Below are 20,869 nucleotides of genomic sequence, written 5' to 3' on the forward strand. Positions count from 1 at the left end.
AGTCGAAACTTCCCATATTCCCTACATTCCTCCAAGAGGCAGAAAACTCAAAACTATGTCTAATCTAAGAAACTTTAAACATTGTCTATATTCAGTCTATATTGACTTTTATATTATCGCACATCAAGCGTTCTCATAGAGCAAGTTTAATGATAACAATATTTAAAATAATTTTTAGACTAAAATACATGAACTTAAAAAGAACCTGTTCATCAGGATTTATACCCCAAAGTAATGGCATGCATGTACAGTACAGGCCAAAAGTTTGGACACACCTTCTCATTTAAAGATTTTTCTGTATTTTCATGACTATGAAAATTGTACATTCACACTGAAGGCATCAAAACTATGAATTAACACATGTGGAATTATATACTTAACAAAAAAGTGTGAAACAACTGAAAATATGTCTTATATTCTAGGTTCTTCAAAGTAGCCACCTTTTGCTTTGATGACTACTTTGCACACTGTTGGCATTCTCTTGATGAGCATCAAGAGGTAGTCACCGGAAATGGTCTTCCAACAATCTTGATGGAGTTCCCAGAGATGCTTATCACTTGTTGGCCCTTTTGCCTTCACTCTGCGGTCCAGCTCACCCCAAACCATCTCGATTGGGTTCAGGTCTGGTGACTGTGGAGGCCAGGTCATCTGGCGTAGCACCCCATCACTCTCCTTCTTGGTCAAATAGCCCTTACACAGCCTGGAGGTGTGTTTGGGGTCATTGTCCTGTTGAAAAATAAATTATGGTCCAACTAAACGCAAACCGGATGGAATAGCATGCCGCTGCAAGATGCTGTGGTAGCCATGCTGGTTCAATTTTGAATAAATCCCCAACAGTGTCACCAGCAAAGCACCATCACACCATCACACGTCCTCCTCCATGCTTCACGGTGGGAACCAGGCACGTAGAGTCCATCCGTTAACCTTTTCTGCGTTGCACAAAGACATGGTGGTTGGAACCAAAGATCTCAAATTTGGACTCATCTGACCAAAGCACAGATTTCCACTGGTCTAATGTCCATTCCTTCTGTTCTTTATCCCAAACAAGTCTCTTCTGCTTGTTGCCTGTCCTTAGCAGTGGTTTCCTAGCAGCTATTTTACCATGAAGGCCTGCTGCACAAAGTCTCCTCTTAACAGTTGTTGAAGAGATGTGTCTGCTGCTAGAACTCTGTGTGGCATTGACCTGGTCTCTAATCTGAGCTGCTGTTAACCTGCGATTTCTGAGGCTGGTGACTCGGATAAACTTATCCTCAGAAGCAGAGGTGACTCTTGGTCTTCCTTACCTGGGGCGGTCCTTATGTGATCCAGTTTCTTTGTAGCGCTTGATGGTTTTTGCAACTGCACTTGGGGACACTTTCAAAGTTTGCCCAATTTTTTGGACTGACTGACCTTAATTTCTTAAAGTAATGATGGCCACTCTTTTTTCTTTACTTAGCTGCTTTTTTATTGCCATAATACAAATTCTAACAGTCTATTCAGCAGGACTATCAGCTGTGTATCCACCAGACTTCTGCACAACACAAGTGATGGTCCCAACCCCATTTATAAGGCAAGAATTCCCACTTATTAAACCTGACAGGGCACACCTGTGAAGTGAAAACCATTTCAGGTGACTACCTCTTGAAGCTCATCAAGAGAATGCCAAGAGTGTGCAAAGCAGTCATCAAAGCAAAAGGTGGCTACTTTGAAGAACCTAGAATATAAGACATATTTTCAGTTGTTTCACACTTTTTTGTTAAGTATATAATTCCACATGTGTTAATTCATAGTTTTGATGCCTTCAGTGTGAATGTACAATTTTCATAGTCATGAAAAAACAGAAAATTCTTAAAATGAGAAGGTGTGTCCAAACTTTTGGTCTGTACTGTATAGGCACTTTTAGGCCATGTGCATACATTCAGTATTTGGTCAGTATTTTACATCAGTATTTGTAAGTCAAAACCAGGAGTGGGTAATAAATACAGAAGTGGTGACGTGTTTCTATTAGACTTTTCCTCTCATTGCTCCACTCCTGATCTTGGCTTATAAATACTGATGTAAAATACTGACCAAATACTGAACGTGTGAACGTGGCCTAATGCTGAGTAAATCCTCACCTTTCTTGTAGGAATCTGTTTTCCTGTTTTAGAGAAATCCATTCTTGGAATTGTATGCTAATGAGCTGCAAGTGCAATGGGAGTGGGCATTGCACTTGCAGCTTTCCTGCCTCTCTCCTTATTCCTTCCTCCGCTGCCTGTCTCCTGTCTCTGGCTGACAGGTCACTTACACATGAGTGAGACAGGAGGCAAGCAGCACACAAAGAAATAAGGAAAGAGGCAGGAGAGCTGTAAGGGCAGTGCCCACTCCCATTGCACTTGCAGCTCATTAGCATACAATTTCAAGAATGGATTTTTCTAAAACAGCAAAACAGATTCCTAGAAGAAAGGTGATGATTTACCTCACCTAAAGGCATTAAAGCGCCTTTACATTCATGCCATTAGTTTGGGGTATAAAATCTTGATGACAGATTGTCTTTAAGTAACAAAAATAAGTCCCCACTGAAGGTACTCATATCCTTTAATTCTAATTGCATTTTTGAAAAAGGGGAAACACCATTTTAGAAACATTTTGACAAAACAAAATTTGATCAGTGGGAGTTGGAAGCTGATTCTCTCATCATTTGCTAAAACGAAGGACATAAATGATCAGCTGAGTGCCCGCTCTCCATACGCTTTCAATTTGTAGCAGTCATTTGAGTATACACTCATAACAGTTACAGTGTATGGGCAAAAGTATTGGGCATCATTGCTTGGTCCCTTTTTGCAACTAAAACAGTGTTCACTCTTCCAGGATGGCTTTCTACAAGAGTGTGGAGCGTGTCTGTGGGATTTTTTGACCATTTATCCAGAAGGGCACTTGTGAGTTACAGAGTCAGAAGAAAAGTGGAAACTTTTATGCATTATGTGCCTAAACCAGGGGCGTAACGATCGCTGTTTTCATCTGTTTACTCACGTGGCAAATACTCATCCTACAATTGGACAAACTGGCCCTGATTCATGATGAGGTGTGCTGGAGACGGAACCGCTTGATTCACTACTAGGCGTATGCTTCTAATGAATCAGGCACATCTGACAAGTGTTGTGTGCTTTCAAATCTTACTCCAGTCAGGCACAGGAATAAGATTTTTGGCATAATGATAGCCCTCATCTTGATTGAATTAGATGAGCTGTGCTCCCATTCTGACTTTGTTCTACCCCCAGCTCCTCCAAAATGGCATAAAATTGCTAAAAGTTGCAAAGTTTTTGTGACTTATCAAAGTGCCAGAATCCTCTTTGCTTTTATAAGGTCACCTGATGCCATTGCAGAAATCAGTTATGTTGGTTGAAGAGAAGTCAGTGGGAGCAAGTGACTGAGCCTGAGCGCTATCACTGAGGGGATGCTGGTGATCTGACAGACTGAGAGTCTCTGAGACCGTGGGGGTTGTGTGGGAGATTGGCCGTCCTGTGATCAGGGAATTGTCCAATTGATTTCTGTCCAATGAAATTAGTGAACTGGTGGATTCTAGAGGAAGACTGTTAAGGGGCGAGCGATTACACTGCAAGATGATCTTGAACGAGGGTTGTTAAAAATGCTCATTTCACGATTATCTTGCCATGTATTATAGATAGATAAGCTTGCACACTGTCTAACGTTCAATTGTGCTGCGAAGAAAAGACTTTAGTCGCATAATACACAATTGTAAATTTCGGCACAAATAAGCTGAACAAGTATCAAATTACTTATTTATTTAATAGCTCTATCACACAGCACCACTAGATCCGCACATCCATGCACTCCGACTGCTCCAGATAAATCTTGACAAAGACCAATCTTGGTCGAAACATTGAATATATGTCTGCAAACACCTGCCGAATGTATTAAATAAAGCATCACTTTGATACTAGTTCAGCTAATTTGTGCCGAAGTTTACAGTTGGATACCTTGTCATGTAATCAGGCTGCCGATCACCCGATGAATGAGCAAAACTTCATCGGGTGAAGTGATCTCTTGTGCAGCATAAAACATCATCATTCTCAGTGGTGCATCGTCCTGTGTAAACAAGACTAGCACGGTCTAGAACAATGTCAGCCTATGTGCGCTGAACAATCTAGTATAGTTCACTTGGTGCACATCATTTACGTTGGCCTGCCTGTGTAAACAGGCATTTAAACATTCACCAATCTGTAAAATTTTACTGATCAGTGGTTGTATTGTGCCACTGGTCGATCATAAGCCAAGTGGTTGTGCTTACCAATTGTGTAATGTGAATAGTTCAAGTGTTGTACAAAGTTGAAGTTATCCTATGTTAAGTTAAAGTGTTGTGTGAAGATGACATTCATCTGTGTGCAAGATAAAGTTAATCCGTGTGAAGTAATACTGTCTTGCCTCAGTTGCAAGTTCATGATTATTACTCCTTAGGGTATATTCTCACTGATCTTTTTTGAGTTTTTGAAGCAGAAACTTTCCAAAGCGCCAATCAAAACTTGTGTCTTTTTATCTCCTTGTGTTTTTGGTAAGATGTTCTGCTCTGAAAATTAGTAAAAAACTCAGCATGTACAAACCTTATGTCAATGGTGCCATTGCTAATAAGGGCTTTAAGAGTACTTGACCACCCAGTGTTCTTTGAACATACTGTTAATTGCACAGTGTTGGCTTGCACACTCATAACCATTGGTACTTAGAAATCAATCCCATATATATTGCCCCTGGCGCAGGGCGGTTCAATGCAAAATGGTTGGTGCGACCCTTTGAGAAACACCCAAGCAAGGCATGCTTTGGCAAAGGGAAGCCTCCCAGAGACCCACAGTGCCGTCATAAAAAATGCAAATGCAGGCAGCCATTCTAGGTGCAAGCTCTCAATGAAATCATGCAGCATTGCATCCCGACACTGGTAGAGGCTAACTCATAGATTGAAAAAAAATCATGTTCTGCAACCATCAACCATATTGTGCCACTCAGTGTAAACTAACTTTAGAAAGTTGCCTAATTTTGCATTTCAGAAGCAGACATACATAAAAAAAAAGTCCAAAAGTATGTATAGCCTTTAAAATGCTTAAATAAACTGAATAAGATGTTGTTTCTGCAAATTTTAGACATTCAATAAGTCTGATGTTTAGCTATGGTGGGGACCAACGTTGGGCACGTGCCCCAGATGCAGCGCACCAGGGTGTGTGCCAACCAGCCACTCTGCCTTAGCGTATTTAGATTCAGGGCTAGGTCAGCAAATCTTTGCAATAAACCTCACCATAAACCGTGGTGTCAATTTCTCACAGTTTTTCTTTGTGCTGGGAGTTAACTGGCTGATTGCAGTAGTGATAACTATCATAAAAGAAAGCCGAATCCAAAAGGCAAAGGTGAATTATGTCTTTCACAATGCTGAATGGATGACACAGCAGTAGAGAAGTCCATATAAAAGTAAAATTGAATATGCTACAAGAAGACATTTCTATTGAGAGCTGTTGTAAATATGACTTTTCCATACTCATACGTAAGGAGAACACCAAGGAGGCAACATAATTTACTATGCGAGTAGTAAGAACAGTTGCTGATATGAAGACGAATAATTAAGTTGACGCCTCTCTCTCAACTTACTACTAAAACACTTTACAACCACAATGCTCAAGTCCTTGAGACCTTGAACACTGGTCTCCAGTGATTTTTCTTCCCTTGACTTTCAAAACAGTGGACAAGAAAAATCTTCTTCGGATCCTAACCCTACAAAGCTTCTGGTTTGCCTAGGAAAAGAAAAATGGCTTTGTGGATATTGGGGTTAACCAGGTTTCGAGCGGGATCCTTAAAATTTTACTCCCATTGGAAAAGAGGAGACTAGCGTGAAGGAAAATAAGGAGACCGTGGGTAACGAAATGCTGAGCTCAAAGAGTCCAAGGGAGACACAGGCGTGAAAGTGAAGTGTTCTGCTGTGGGTAGTCATGGTACAGTGGCCCCTATATCAAGCTACGGCACTGAACACCATGGTAAATTGTTATGCTCTGAAATTATTTCGTCATTCAGTCTCAACCAAAATATGGAACAGGTTGCCTTAAGCGAGTTCCCACCACTGCTCTGAGATTAATAGAAGCACTCCACGTTCCATTTATTGGTTGGGACTGTGAAGATCATTTAACACCACGTGTATGTTACGGGATCTTAAGTTACTCAAGTTCTCAGGTTGGCCTGAGAACTTCTGTAAAAGTTTTGTATTTTGTGACTACATTTGACCTAAAAATGAAAATTGGAATTCCAATTTAAAAAGTGGGTTTGGTTCTATAGTATGTTGATACTTTGTTGCTTCATGTGTGTTGTAGATATCCTAGCTGCCCCTCTAGTTTCTATATTATATTGCACTTTCATTGTTGTTGCAGATCCAATGACATACTTATCTATTGTCTATTCAACATATTTTTTTCCTATTTGAAGATGGTTTAGTCATCAAAGATGCAGATTCTTTACTATAAAAGCAGTGAGATTAAGGAACTCTCTGCCAAATGATGTTGTAATTGTTGATTCATTAAAAGTTTAAGGATGGTCTAGAAGCCCTTCATGAAAAATGTAAATTACTGGTTCAGAGTACTAAATTCTGTGATGAGACATTGATCCAGGAAACTAGTCTGATTGACGTATGTGGAGATGGGAAGGAATTTGGGGCAATTACATCTCCTTTCACGGAATAAATTCTTTTCTATAATGTGAACAAAATGGGCTTGTGTCTTCTACTAATTTTAGGAGGTTCTTCAAAAAAAAGCAGAAGAATCCTATACGACTGCATTTGTTTGGTTGGACCTTGACATTCCTGAAGCCTATTCCTACATCTACAAACCAACCTTCCAACTTGATGCAAACTGCACTCCATGATTCCGTAAACTGGTATGTCACCCCATCATCTTAGTACATACGTCTGTCATTCCACTACTCCGCTCACTTACGGTGCATAGCAGTACAACTTGAATCTGGCTTTTTTTTGGGAATGTCACAAGAAGTGTAATTGATTAACAATCCACTATCTGGAATTTATTTTTAGGATTTGACTGATGAAGCAATTGAAAGCACCCCTCCCCTCCACTTCTTCAAAACCAAGTGCACCTCCCTCCATTGACGAACAGACCAAGGGGGCTACAAAGCATATACATATTTTCCAGAAACTTTAGAGAAGTTTTAAAAACAAATAAATGTTTATTAACAAATTTTTTTTTTAGAAGGTGCATGACAGGACGAGCACTTCCAGTATCCACCCAGCAAGGACGGATGATAAGGCACGTTACAGGAGGGGTTACTTAGCTCTCATATTGCAAACAGTTTGTAAGAATTGCACAGAAAGCAGAGAAAGAAAAAGAAAGATTGAGTAGACAGCACAGCTGAACCCACAGAAATCCAAGCCCACCTTAAGTTGAGCCCGCTGGGAAGGAATCAGTACAAGTTGCTGGGGATTATAAAACAGGCCATCCATACACACGTCTATTACCTCCTAACCTCCCACCTTCAGAAACAGGTAAACAGTAAGATTTGGGAGAGCACCATTTATTGTTATTACTAATGTACCACCTCTTATGGCACTAGCTAGGGCAGCAGTTTCCAGGTTTCAAAATGTATTTTTTTTTTTTTAAGAGATCTACCCCAACAGTCCTGATTTCTGCCTTTAAGAAGGCTCATCTGTGAACGAGTCCTGGTCGTGGGACAGCATTGTGCCGCTGTGATGAAGGTGCTCATGGTTTTGTGAAGACATCTGAAGATTCAGACAGTACTCTTCCGTCTTTGGTCTCGACTGTCTTAACAACTATGCTGCGTTTGGTTCTAGATGTTTCCAGAGGGCTGGAGCTGCTGGAATATGAGTAATTGCCTCCATATCCACCACCAATGCCTCCATATCCACCGCCAATACCTCCACCGAATCCACTGGAAAGTCCACCGCTGTAACCGCTGCTTACTCCTATAGGACAAAAAAATATATATAAATGATTGTAGAGGAAAACTAAACGTAATTTTTCTCTAATGATTTTATTTTTTTTATTGGATCCCACCACAGCTAGAATTATTATTGCAGTGAAGAATTGGCATATGGCCAGAATAGGCGGGGGTCTGATCTTGGAGAATAAAAGAGCCTCAGCACTGCAGCCCCTTCAAAATGTCAAATGAATGCAATAAAGAAGCTCAGAAGCTATCTGTCAGGAGAATTTCTGTGCAGAGTAGACTTTGGAGGGTATCTAGTGCTATACCAGCACTGGGCCCTTTTATTTTCAGAATCAGTGGGGGCCCAGAGGTCCGAACCCAAAAAGCAATATGATGTAAGTCTTATTCACATCTGAAAAAGTAAAGGGTATGTGCACACAATGTCTATAAGATACCGGCAGGCCCCCTGAGGTTTTCCTAGGCGATACCACTTTAGGAATCAGTCAGTGGTCTTTTTACTGAAGAGTCTTTGGTGGCGGCTTTATCATTGCTTTTTGCAAAGACTCTGCTGCCAGCATCTTTTCCCTATACTTTCCATTACAGTGGAGAAAAATGAGCATGCTACTTCTTTTAACCGCTTCACAGTTTCCAGACCTTGAAGTGGTTAAAAGTAACAGAATATGTGCACAGCAATATCGTTTTTTACATTGCTGTGCATCATATTCACTTCTTGCAATGCTTTTTCAGGCTAGTTCCAGGTGGAATCTGCCTGGAAAAGATGTTGAGTGCACATAGCCATAGGCTACGAATCTGACAGGTTTTACAAGCAGAAACCACTTCAGGAAATGCTCCTATTTTAGGGAAGTTTTGAAGACGTTTTTTTTGTTTCCTAAAGTGTTGGAAGTCATTTTTACTCCCGCCGTCGCCAAGTGTTTTTCAAAACCTCTTCAGGAAAAAAGGCTCCCAACATGAGCAGCAAAGTGTATTTTCCATAGAAATAAATAGGAAAACATTTTTAATAATTTTTGAAGAGGATTTTGAATCCACTGCAGAAGTCTCCTAAAACCTGTGTGAACATAGTCTTAAGGTACATAAACATGGCTCTCATATGCTGCATTGTAAATAGTAAAACCTCTTGTGAAAAAAAGCATAAATCGCCAGACTGCAGATATGAAATCCTCTGTGTGGCTTCATTTACACTGCATATTTTCATAAAAGCTCATCCCGTAATACGGAGGGGCTTAAAATCTGCTGTACATCAAGTATGTATAAACTTAAATGGAATCTGTAGGATCAACTAAGGTCATGGTAAACTGAATAAAATGATACCTTGATATCTGCTATTTCTAGAGAAATCTGTTTTTTTCTTATATGTAAATGAGCAGTTAAGATCTATGGGCCGGACAAAGATCTCCCAGAGAATCTTCCTCCAGAGATTATTTTATATGAAAGGGGCATTACCAGTGTGAGACATGTAGATCAGGAGAGCAGACTGTCAGTCATTACATGTCTCACACTAGTAACTACCCGTTTCATTTAAAATAATCTCTGGAGGAAGATGCTCATGCAAATAAGTGTCCGGCCATTAGATCTTAACAGTTCATTTACATATTAAGAAAAACTTGGATTTCTCTGGAATAAGACATCGGATCATAGATATCAAGGTATCATTGTATTCAGCTTCCTATGACCTACATGCCCATATAGATAGCTCAGGAGGGTTGATCCTACTGACAGATTCACTTTAAACTGAGAATTTTTAAAGAAATTGCTCCTCTGATTCTTCCAAGTGAGGTATCGGCCGCACAGACTTTACTTCATGCCTTTGACTTCATTATACAAGAACTGTTTGTTCAAAGGCTTCTCATATTGACATTATTCTTCCCCTTTTTCATGTTTTGCAAGTAGCGCACAGTATGTAACCTGAACCTCTAGAGCTAGTGCCACAGCACTTAAAGAGGTCCAGCAGTGAGAGGAACAATGGTCTTAACGGGAAAGCGAGGAAATACAATAGACATGTTGTTGTGTGGAAAGACGAATGACCATGATGACCCTGTGAACTACTACAGCTTGTTGAGGGCTCTAAATCATGGACTGTGCCTAAATCAGTTGACCTCTCCTATTTGCAGGATACTTGACTATACACTATAATAGGAGGTCTTATATTAGAAGAAAAGGTCTGATTATTCCTCAAGTGAATGAGGCTGAGCTGCAATACCACAAGCAGCTCATGGACAGAAGTGGCGCTGTTCTCAAAAGGATGCGTCTTTTTCCTTATTATCTCATACAACAACTTTTATATAAACGACTGCAGGATACTTGTGCATCAGGTTGCAAGGTTACATGCTGATGGGGAGATCATGACATTCCCATTCTTACTTAACTACGCAAGTTACAAATATATTATTTTTTAAACATTAAGGTTATCAGTATATAAGTAAAGGGGTTGTCCAGTGAGAACAAGTTGTTGCCTATTCTCTGTGATAACTTGCTGATCGGTGGGGGTCCAACCGATGGGACCTGCACCGATCGGCAGAAGGAGGAACTTTTGTCTGTATTAGGATGGAGGAGCAGTGCAAATGTGCAGCCACCACTTCATTCATTCATTCCCTTGTGTGGACGCCGAGCACTACACTCAACGGTTTCCAGCAACCCCAACTGCCGGTCATAGTGCAACGAGGATGAAAGTGCCCGGTCAGGAATTAAAAATTCCCCGTTCAGCAGATCAGTGTGGGCCAAGGTGATAAGACCGGATAGGAGCTAACTTGTTTTTAGTGGACAACCCCTCTAATGCCGTGTTATTTTATTACATTCATCCTACGAAAAGCCAAACCAACTTGGCTTTACATGGACAAACCCTTTAAATTCCAGCTCATCATTAACATTACTATTACTTTAGATAGCAGTTCTGGACGGAGTAGAAAAGTACCTTACCTGAGTAGCCGGTGGTCTTGGTCTGAATACTGACGTTCTGAATACCTGATTCCAACCTAAAACACAATTACGACCGTGAATACACATCAGTTTACAGCAAACACATGAGTAGCAATAATATAAAAATCTATTTATCTAACCCCAATCCTACTACATTCAGCACAGTTAGCGCTGGCCCAATATTACCCCTTAATGACCGAAGTATTTTGCACCTTCAGGACATGCCAATTTTTTTTTTTCACTTCTTATCATAGTCCAAAAGCTGTAACATTGTTATTTTTTATATGATATATACTTTCTAGAAAGTCACTGGGGTTATATGAGGTTTTGTATTTATACCGCACGAGTTGTATTATATGATGGTGCTTTTTTGGGGTTATAGATTAGATTTTACAAATTTAGTTTTTGGAGGTTTTATTGGAGGGTGATGGCAAAAAAACAGCAATTTAGCAATTTTGGGGGTTTGTTTCTCAGATTTTGGGTTTTATATATATATATTATTGTTAAGTTTTATTACTTTTAAAATCTAAAAATCTATTTAAAATAATAATTTCTATTTGTGTCTCCATTTTCTAAGAGCCATAACTTTTTTGTGGATGGAGCTGTGCGAGGGCTTGCTTTTGCGGGACAAGCTCACATTTACATTGGTATTATTTTAGGCTTCTTTTTGAAGGCCTTTTAGTCCACAGTTTGTGAATTGGGTTGAACAAAAAACAATATTTCCATTTTTTGTGTGTGTCATTAAGTACCTCAGTGTGTGAGAACTAGCACCCGACCATGGCAAACATTTTCATTATGTAACATTAAGGCATTAAAGGGGTTTTCTAGATTCTCATTAAAGAATTGTGACAGTGTGGGTCCTCTGTTCAGGATACTCTACTTGTGTACAAAGGAGGTTGCAAAGAGCCTCTCTAAAGCCCACCATAGACACTAGATAGTGGCCAGCAGAACCATGTTTTGGCTAATTGTTCAGTCGTTAGCCATCTTGGCCAGCTCCTGTGCTCTCTATGAGAGAGCCGGTGCTAGACATCTTTGGCGGTGGCTTATCTCTAGATAGAGAACAAAAGGATTAATAATCCGAAATCGGACATGTCCGATTCTTGACTTCCCAAAAAATCAATTGTCCAGGGCCCCTTTAATCATTAAACTGTGAGCCAAACCAGTTCATATCGGCAGGTTTGTCCTATTAGTTTAAGGGGTCTTTTCTTGGGAGGACTTGTAATGTTCTGCACTACACAGATAACATTGATTTGAGTAATGCTTCATTTCCCCTGTGGTGGCGCTGCAGTGAAATCAAACTCTTTCTACCATGTTTCTCTACAGATTACGGATGATCACTAGAGGTCCCAGTAGATAGACCCTTTGCAATCTGTTTATTGTCAAAAGTGCTCTTCTAACAAGTAGGAATTGTCCAAAGTGGAAAACTCTACTGTATAATCCTGTTTGTATAGAGGAATGAATTATTGCTAATGATAAGAAAGCAAAGACTCAAACTCAGAGGACACCACGGCTTACCTGCTCTCTTCTCCTTCCAGCAGTTTCCTGTAGGTGGCGATCTCGATATCCAGAGCCAGTTTGACATTCATCAGCTCCTGGTATTCCCGCAGCTGGCGAGCCATGTCCTGCTTAGCCTTCTGTAGGGCAGCCTCCAGCTCTGACAGTTTTGAGCGGGCATCTTTTAGGGCCAATTCTCCACGTTCTTCAGCCTCCGCTATCTGTGCTTCAAGGTTTGCACGCTGCAAGGATCAATATGAAAATATCACATACATAGTTCAGATCTGTACAAGGCCTTCTCATGGTGCCCTCAGTAATAACGTTCAACTGTTCTATTTCACTACAGAGTAATATTATAGAAAACCTCTGACAATGAATGGCACCATTATAGTATAGGTTCCCATGTTATCAGATACGTTGGACCTACCTGTGCCTTAAGAGCGTCGATCTCAGACTGAAGCCGGGTGATGTAACGGTTGAGCTCGCTAATCTCGGTTTTGGTGCTTTTCAGGTCATCCCCATGCCGTCCAGCTGATGCCTGGAGTTCCTGGTACTGTTGGGAAAGATAATATGATAAGTGGAACGTATTCACACGTAACACAACTAGATGGTGAATCTACTGCTATACTGAGATCCAGCAGTAGAGAACACCTAGGGCCACATTTCATCATTTATGAAAGGAAGGTTTAAGTCACTTTCCTTTTTTGTCTTGTGGAATTAGTTGACGTTTTTTGAGCAAAATCAAAAATTGTCTTTTTTCCTGCCTTGAACTGTTTTTTTTGCGGGTTTTTAGCTCAGAAAGTCACACATGTCACAAAATGGTCAAAAATTACACCAAAACACTGGCGAACTCAAAAATACACCGAGGGGAAACTGGAGTGGAGTTGTGCCAAATCTTGTGACATTTTAGTTTATGTATTTAACCCCTCATTGTCATGGGACCGGCTTACCTTCAGCTGGTACATGTTCTCCACCTCAACGCGGCTCTTGTTGGCGATATCTTCATACTGAGTCTTCACTTCAGCGATGATGCTGTCCAGGTCAAGGTTACGGTTGTTGTCCATTTGCAGGACAACTGAAGTGTCGGAGATCTGAGACTGAAGCTCACGCAGCTCCTACTTATGCAAACAGACAAAAATTAAATACATGAGCAAAGGCGAATGAGCTTTGATCAAATGAGCGTCAGCAGACTTGTATATAATTAAAGGCCCGTTCACATTGCCCAATACAAACTATGTACAGAATGATATCTAATACTGCATTTCTGGCCCTGTATAGCCATCTCCATTTACCCAACGCAAAGTGCTGCCGAGGGCACGATGATTTTTATTCCGCCTTAAACCATCCAATCAGCAATCAAATGAGGATATTCAGCAGTATATTTATATGGGCTCATAATTGTGAACGAACCCTTCCTTGGCAGCAATTGAGGGTAACAAAACATCAGTTTTTTTTTATCACAGCTGACCCCAAAAGCCCAGTTATTGCTTCACAGGGGCAGAATTGGAATGAGAACATATTAGGTTGAAAAAATGTCCAACTTGGAAATTCTGGGGTACAAATTAACTATATGAAAAAGATTATATTTATTTACCTAGAATGTAATATAATAAAATAATTTGGTCATCTACCTTTAATTTATCATGTGCCAAAGTTGAATTTAACAAGTCAGAAGATAAGGACCAAAAAAAATGGATCAACGATTTACTACTACATTATAATACCCCTTTAGGGGGTAAAATGACTTGATACATTGGGCTGTTAAATTGCCCAAAAAAATATGAAAGCCCCGAGAATCATCTCTCACCTCCTCATAAAGATGGCGCAGGAAGTTAATCTCGTCTGTCAGCCCCTCCAGTTTTGCTTCCAGCTGCACCTTGTTCATGTACGCCTCATCTACATCCTGCAGATAAAGAGTCCATCGTGTTAATCTAGGAATATATTTATCTTCAAAATCAATAACATTTTATGAGGAGAATTCCCCACCTTCTTCAGTAGGACAAATTCATTCTCCATTTCAGTGCGTTTGTTGATTTCGTCTTCATATCTGCAGAAAACAGAAATATTCTCAGTAAGAAGAAGGCTTATATACAGATAAATGAAGTCAGGATGAGGGGAAGCTGTCACTTTAATTGAAAATGTTCCATTACATAAAAGTTGGCAGAACTTTCCTTAATATGATGTTTCCAGACATGCCATTCCCGGCCCCAGCTTCTGACTTGCCATTTATGGTTGTAAGACTTTTCTAATTTCGTCAACCTTTCTAAAGGAGTTGAAAGCTTTTATTTATCTAGTATTTCCGAGCACATATGCATGCAGGAAGATAGATGGAGACATTAGGAGATTGAGATTATATCGCTATAAGTGGAGTACGAGATGTCTGAGGTCATTCTGGCTTCTAAAGAACATGCCCATAAAAAGAGAAGTTGTCCAGCTTACTAAATACTTATAATGCCGTCTTTTATGTCCAGGGTAAACCAGTTCATACACTGAATCAATGTGCGCTCAGAGAAACCTGGGGTTAGTGGAGTTACAAACATCATATTGAGGTCCAATATATACAAATGGGAAGGCATTTGGACATCATGGTGATGGGTTTCCGCATGGACCCCATTTTTAAACCAACACGAACCAAAAATGAGAAACCTGTTTGAATGCCGCTCTCCCCATACACATCAACATTCAACTGAGTATTCATGGGTTGTATATGAGCAGAGGAAAAAAAGCTGATGTCAGACTTATCTCCCCTGAAAACATAAGGTTTGGACATGTACATTTCAACTGCCCCATCCTTACATCCCCCAACGTCATCTGTTACGGAAGAGTAGTTGTGCAAAAAGACTAACTTGTCCTTTATTGAGTTCGGGTCCTCTTCACTTCTGCGGCAGGCATTCTGAGCCTGGTATCCTGGGCCACTCCGCAGCTTACTAGACCCCAAAGTGTCATGACATTTTATGTGGCCTAGTCACTTGGCCTTTCACAACGTCATTACATGCATCGTGTGGGGTCTAGTAAACGCGAGAGGTGCCAAAGATGCTGGCTGCAAAAGTTTAGATTGCCATGGTCCAACTTCCATGAAGGACCGGAGTAGACACCTGATCAGGTAGCACAAATCTTTTTACTCAACTCTATAGATTGTTGATTACTAGATTACTCAACTCTAGAAAGTTGTGAGACCCCCAACACTTGTTATATAGTTGGCCACTCCTGCCGAAAATGTCAGGTTCAGACATCTTTTCTCTAAATATCCTTCACATTGGCAGATTCAAGTGGCTAGAGAAGGTTAAAAGCTGATCAACAGTACAGTTTTTACAGGAGTAGGATTTTTTTCACTACTATGTTACACAGTGACACATTATTATTTTCTACTACATGCTATAACAACCTGAAACCTAACATAGACCCATACCACTAAACAAGCTTCTGATAGAGCAGGTTGCTGAACATAAATGGACAGAATGGACCAGATTATGCACAAATGGAAAGATGCTTTCTGTGTAGAACTCAATAGACTGCATTGTTATCACTAGGCTGGAGGATGGTGGCCTGGATGTACTCACTTGTTCTTGAAGTCCTCCACCAGACCCTGCATGTTTCCGAGCTCAGCCTCCAAGCGGAACTTCTCCTGCCCCAGGGTGTCCAGCTGACGGCGCAGGTTGTTGATGTATGATTCGAACATGCTGTCCATGTTACTGCGAGTAGTCTTCTGGTTCTGGAGAAGGCTCCACTTAGTTTCAAGCATCTTGTTCTGTTGTTCTAGGAATCGTACCTATAATAGACAAGATAACATAAAATAATTATGAGATACACCAGGTCCAATGAAGAACACTTACTAAGATTGCAGTACGTTCGATCACTGGAATTCATACCTACCAAGGTTTATTCCTACTGAGGAATATTGACAATACTGCTGAATTATGCCATACTGTAACCATCTTGTTTTGATGTACATTACTCTGTGTTATGCCATCCATAATATTATAGGCTAAAAACTGAATAAGTGTAATCATATAATACCAATGGGGATTCCCATCTCAGAACATGATGACAATCACTAGAATATACCATGACTTTAAGATCAGCAGAGGTCCTTAAGAGTCACCACCAATTCATATAATTAAGGGTCTGGAGAACCAATTCCTGACTCGGGGTCCTTCACTGTCTTTCCCTTACACAGTAGCGTCCTTGGCCAGTTGTGGAATGTCCTACTGCAAATGAATTGATGTGTCCTATTGATGTGTGAATTGATGAAATCTACTACACAACTTTCCAAAGTCTAAGTCAAAGGGCCAGAAAAGTAGAACAACAACTTCAGACTCCTCAGAAACAGGATGAGTCCTATTTATGAGGAGCCAAGTCGGCAGGGAAGTGGGTCATTGATAATGAGGGGACTTTTCCTGTTTCTAGCAAGTAGGAAGATGATCATGTGAAGGCTTTCGAGCCACTCGTTTAGAAGTTAGATTTAGTGGATGCAACTGTATGACTAGTTTTGGACCCATCATCGTTCAGATAAACATTTTCGGTCAATGGGGAAAATGGATAGCACAAGGACCCAATGTTACTCTATGTTCTGATGCACATGGGACTATTCTTCACAGGGACTTCAGGTCCATGTGCAAAAAAATTGCAGCATGCGCTTGTCTGGTCAGATTTATGGACCAGACTAATGTAGCAGGGAAAAATGTGCTCATGAGCAATACCAACAGGCACATGGAGCCAGTCGCGCCAAGTTTTACAAAGTCCATCTGAACTTAGCCCTAAGATGAGCAACAAGGCTGATACTAGATGGACATCGTTGCTTAGACTGTCGCTGCTCGTCATTTCCTATATGGAGAGTGCGTTCCTATGGGCCATTTTGGCAATGATTTGTATACATGTGAAAAATGATTCCCTTAGTGGCTGAATCGTTTTGAAAGTAAAGAAGGGACTAGTTTTCCAAACACTTTTAGGGCAAAGTTACTCTCTAAATATAAAAGGGAATATCCCTGAACACAGTAAGTTGGTGACCCAGCCCAGGCAGCCAAGAAAATTATAGCAGCCCAAACGGTAATGATGAGATGTCCCTGACTTTTCTGGCATAACTTAACCAGTGCGGTGTATAAAGGAGGGAGACAGGTCTGGCCGCATTCTACTTGTGTCTCAGAAACAAAGAAATATTTCAGTTAGTTTATGTGTTCACTACTTTCCCGATGTCTGCACTGCTGTGCGTCATGCTCCGCTTGGGTCTGAATGATGGCATTATCCTTTACACTTTTGTACTTTGTGTTATCAGACCTCGTTCTCTGTGTACAGTGTCCTGGGCACAGCAAGGTGCAGGCTACTTTCATTGCCCTATATGGTAATGTCTACAGGTAAGTATCTGCGCCCCTCCCTACTAAATAGACAGATAGGAAAGGAATTCTTGCAGAGCCAGATAAGCCCCGCCGATAGTCATTGTAGTAAAATAGTAGTATATGCCAGCTGTCACAGTTGTATTAGATTTTCAGAATCCAAAATCTCACAAACCGACATTATAACTTTCTCAGACCCCTGAATGGCAAAACTGTCCGCTTGCTAGCCAACCCTTCTGGAAAGCTGCGTCACTGTACAGATTTGCCAACCATAGGTGTAATGGCAGCCATGCAGATTTCTCACGGATCCATATGGTGGCACACCGCTTTGTTTGATGCCATACATGGTTTATACACAGGTAACTATATAATTATAGGTAATGGCTACTGCACAGGGTCCAGGGCTTGTGAGGAGACTGTAAACACTGTATACAGCAATAACTCGAAATACGAGGAGATCTCGCCTAACTGGAAAGTAACCCGGCAAGGATTACGTTAGTAGATCCTGCATATCCCGGACAGTCTCTGCTGATAGCTTCAACACGCCTGAGGGAGGAAGGGATTATGAAACTATGCAGAGAGGTATTGGAAAGCTTTGGCACATAATACCTGCTCTGATTAAAGGACCCTTTTTTATTAAAAATGTATATTATTACCAGCTTTTGGGAGAGAATTCCATACTGAAATCTGCATTACATTGAAAGACCACCTGCTTGTAATGCACATGATTGAACTTTATGTGCTGCAGAAAAAAAATCTAGGCAATTTTTTGGCGTGACCATAGAAATAAGTAGCAATGCAAGTTATTATTTGCTTTATGCATGTAAAAGCTGAATATTAGCCAGTTACATGGTAATGGGGCGAATACATGTGCAGATGTGTTGTGCACCCCAAGAGAAGAAATCCAAGTGCCAGTCTTGGATTTCTTACTGTGGAAATACAGGTCAGTTTTTATGCCAACACATGGCCGTGCCGTTACCCAACTTTTCTAGGATACTGAATAAACATTGTGTAAATCAAGTTTCCCTAAACAGGGTTTTATGATAGCTACAATATTGTATTATCATTGGAGATGTTTATAAACATGCATGTTTATGCATTATACACAGACACATGCAAATATAGATGCACATACACACACACACATGTATAGATTACACATATGCATATTTATAGATATATATATATACATACATATATAGATACATACACACACATGCGCATATAAAGATACACACATAACCGCGTGTGTGTGTGTGTGTGTGTGTGTGTGTGTGTGTGTGTGTGTGTATGTATATATATATATATATATATATATATATATATATATATACACACACACACACACACACATATGCACCATTGTGCAAATAGGAAAAGCATATAGGTTAAAGTTGTTTCCTAAAGTTCTCAGTGTGAACTTTGCCCCTATAGTAACTGCATTTATGACATCTGATGCCAGGTAATAATACTATGTTGAGATAAAGCGCTTACTATCTACATTGGGTGTTACCTAAACACCTAGTTCATAAAATATTAGAATAAGAGGTATCAGATAGATGAAATAATAGGCATGTCCTCTTTTTGGAAAAGCTGTGTGGCAAAGGTCATCTGCACCCGCCATACTGTATAACTAGAAGGCTTAACCATTTAGGTGTCTAGGAAAGCTGGGTAATGGTCATGTTGGGCTGCAGAGGACGCCATATTGATCGTCACCCTACGATGATAAAGATATATACTTAGATCTACAGAGAAGCAAGTTTTTTTGGGGTGGTTAAGAATGTGAACTATACTCAAGAGATAGAAAGGGACTATTCTGTGCTACTTTTAACCCATTCACAGCCACAGTGTGTGGAATGCTGTACGTGCAGCAGATCGTTCTGGAAGACTTATGGATAGGTGTGTATGATGTCTACCCGGGATGTCAATGGCCACCACGTCTGGTATGTGGCAGTGTCCCAGCCGTGCGGAGGGTGTGTCTCTGGGTGGCACTGTGGTGTGAGCACAGGTCTCATAAGTTACATTAGTTCACCATCATAGGGAGTGATCACAACCTGCGTGCAGGACACACCGCCATACTGCTGTACTCCCCATGTAAACCAGAATGGAAGAAATCTCCGGGAACGGCTTTGTTACACCAGAATCAGGTCTGTAACCGGCAGCTGGAAACATATATCATCTATAGAACGGAATGTTCCTGAAGATTTCTTCTATTCTAGCTTTATTGAAGAGGATTTTTTGGGAGAAATTGTTAAAATAAAAAATGTTCTCTTTCCTCTACGTTACAATAGGGAATGTCTTATCTATGCTTCGAAAATGTTTGTAAAAAAAAAAAAGAAATAATATTTAAAAAAGAAACAAATAGAAGAACAACAAAACATTACACAAGTAATTGCAAAAGTGCTGAGTGGCTAAAAGCTCCTGCACCAGGTATGGGCAGACAGAAGTTCTAGGGGTGGGTGGCATCCTGTGCCAGGTGGGCAGGGGACCAGGAACTTCTCACTCACCTTGTCAATGAATGAAGCGAACTTGTTGTTGAGGGTCTTGATCTGCTCCTTCTCCTGGGTCCTCACTTGCTGGATGGTGGGGTCGATCTCCAGGTTGAGAGGGGCCAGCAGGCTCTGGTTAACGCTGACCTGGGTGATGCCAGCTGAGCCCGCACCTGAACCTCCATAGCCAGTCCTGTAGCCGCTGCCAAACCTGGATCCTCCTCCATAGCTGGAGCCCAGGGAGAAGGACGCGGTGCTGACCCTGCTGCCGGCCGGGGCTCCGCTGTACGAGTAGCTGCTGAAGCCGGCGTTGCGGGGCGCGGCGCTGCTGGACGTGCGGTAGGTCACTTTGCTCATCTTGATGGACATGTTGGCTGCGGCGGCGGCTGGTGGCGGATGCGCTGGAGAGAGCAGGAGAAGAGCGGCGTCACCGATGTACCGAGAGAGGAGCGCCTGTCCTTATATACGGAGCCGGCCAGCAGGGGGGGCCACTCTCACTCTGCACCTGAGTGGCTGGGCTGCAAGAGGCGGGACGGTCACCTGCCACTGCCTGGCACGTCCCTCCTCTGCCTCTGTCCTGCTTCTGGTGACTGGGTGTGTGGGGGCAACCGAGACCCAAATAAGCAAAAATGCAGATATGTCTCAATACAATCTTCTTTCTTTTCTGCTTCTAAAAACTATATTCTAAAGTTGTATCTAGAAAAGTAGAGTGATCCCAGA

The 20,869-nt window shown here is 41.1% G+C and overlaps 1 protein-coding gene across 1 annotated transcript; it reads right to left on the minus strand.

Moving 5' to 3' along the window:
• Window positions 1-7,168: 7,168 nt before the first annotated feature.
• On the minus strand, window positions 7,169-20,613 carry LOC141197918 (keratin, type II cytoskeletal 8-like). Its single transcript, XM_073662921.1, has 9 exons — window positions 20,168-20,613; window positions 15,891-16,099; window positions 14,317-14,377; window positions 14,138-14,233; window positions 13,281-13,445; window positions 12,758-12,883; window positions 12,352-12,572; window positions 10,837-10,892; window positions 7,169-7,942 (listed from the first exon to the last, which is right to left on the minus strand). The coding sequence occupies exons 1-9, from the start codon at window positions 20,516-20,518 to the stop codon at window positions 7,719-7,721; spliced, it is 1,509 nt and encodes a 502-aa protein (XP_073519022.1). The 5' UTR covers window positions 20,519-20,613; the 3' UTR covers window positions 7,169-7,718.
• Between the last annotated feature and the right edge of the window lie 256 nt (window positions 20,614-20,869).

Source organism: Phyllobates terribilis, unplaced genomic scaffold (assembly GCF_046119375.1).
Source record: "Phyllobates terribilis strain yellow unplaced genomic scaffold, ASM4611937v1 Scaffold_2__4_contigs__length_985480577, whole genome shotgun sequence".
NCBI lineage: Eukaryota > Metazoa > Chordata > Amphibia > Anura > Dendrobatidae > Phyllobates > Phyllobates terribilis.

Coding starts and splice junctions, on each gene's coding strand:
- LOC141197918 (XM_073662921.1), bottom strand. CDS start 20,518: ATGTCCATCAAGATGAGCAAAGTGACCTACCGCACGTCCAGCAGCGCC. Junction 13,446..14,137: donor TGCGCCATCTTTATGAGGAG/GTGAGAGATGAT, acceptor TTGCATAAGTAG/GAGCTGCGTGAGCTTCAGTC. Junction 10,893..12,351: donor CTGGAAGGAGAAGAGAGCAG/GTAAGCCGTGGT, acceptor ATTGTGTTTTAG/GTTGGAATCAGGTATTCAGA.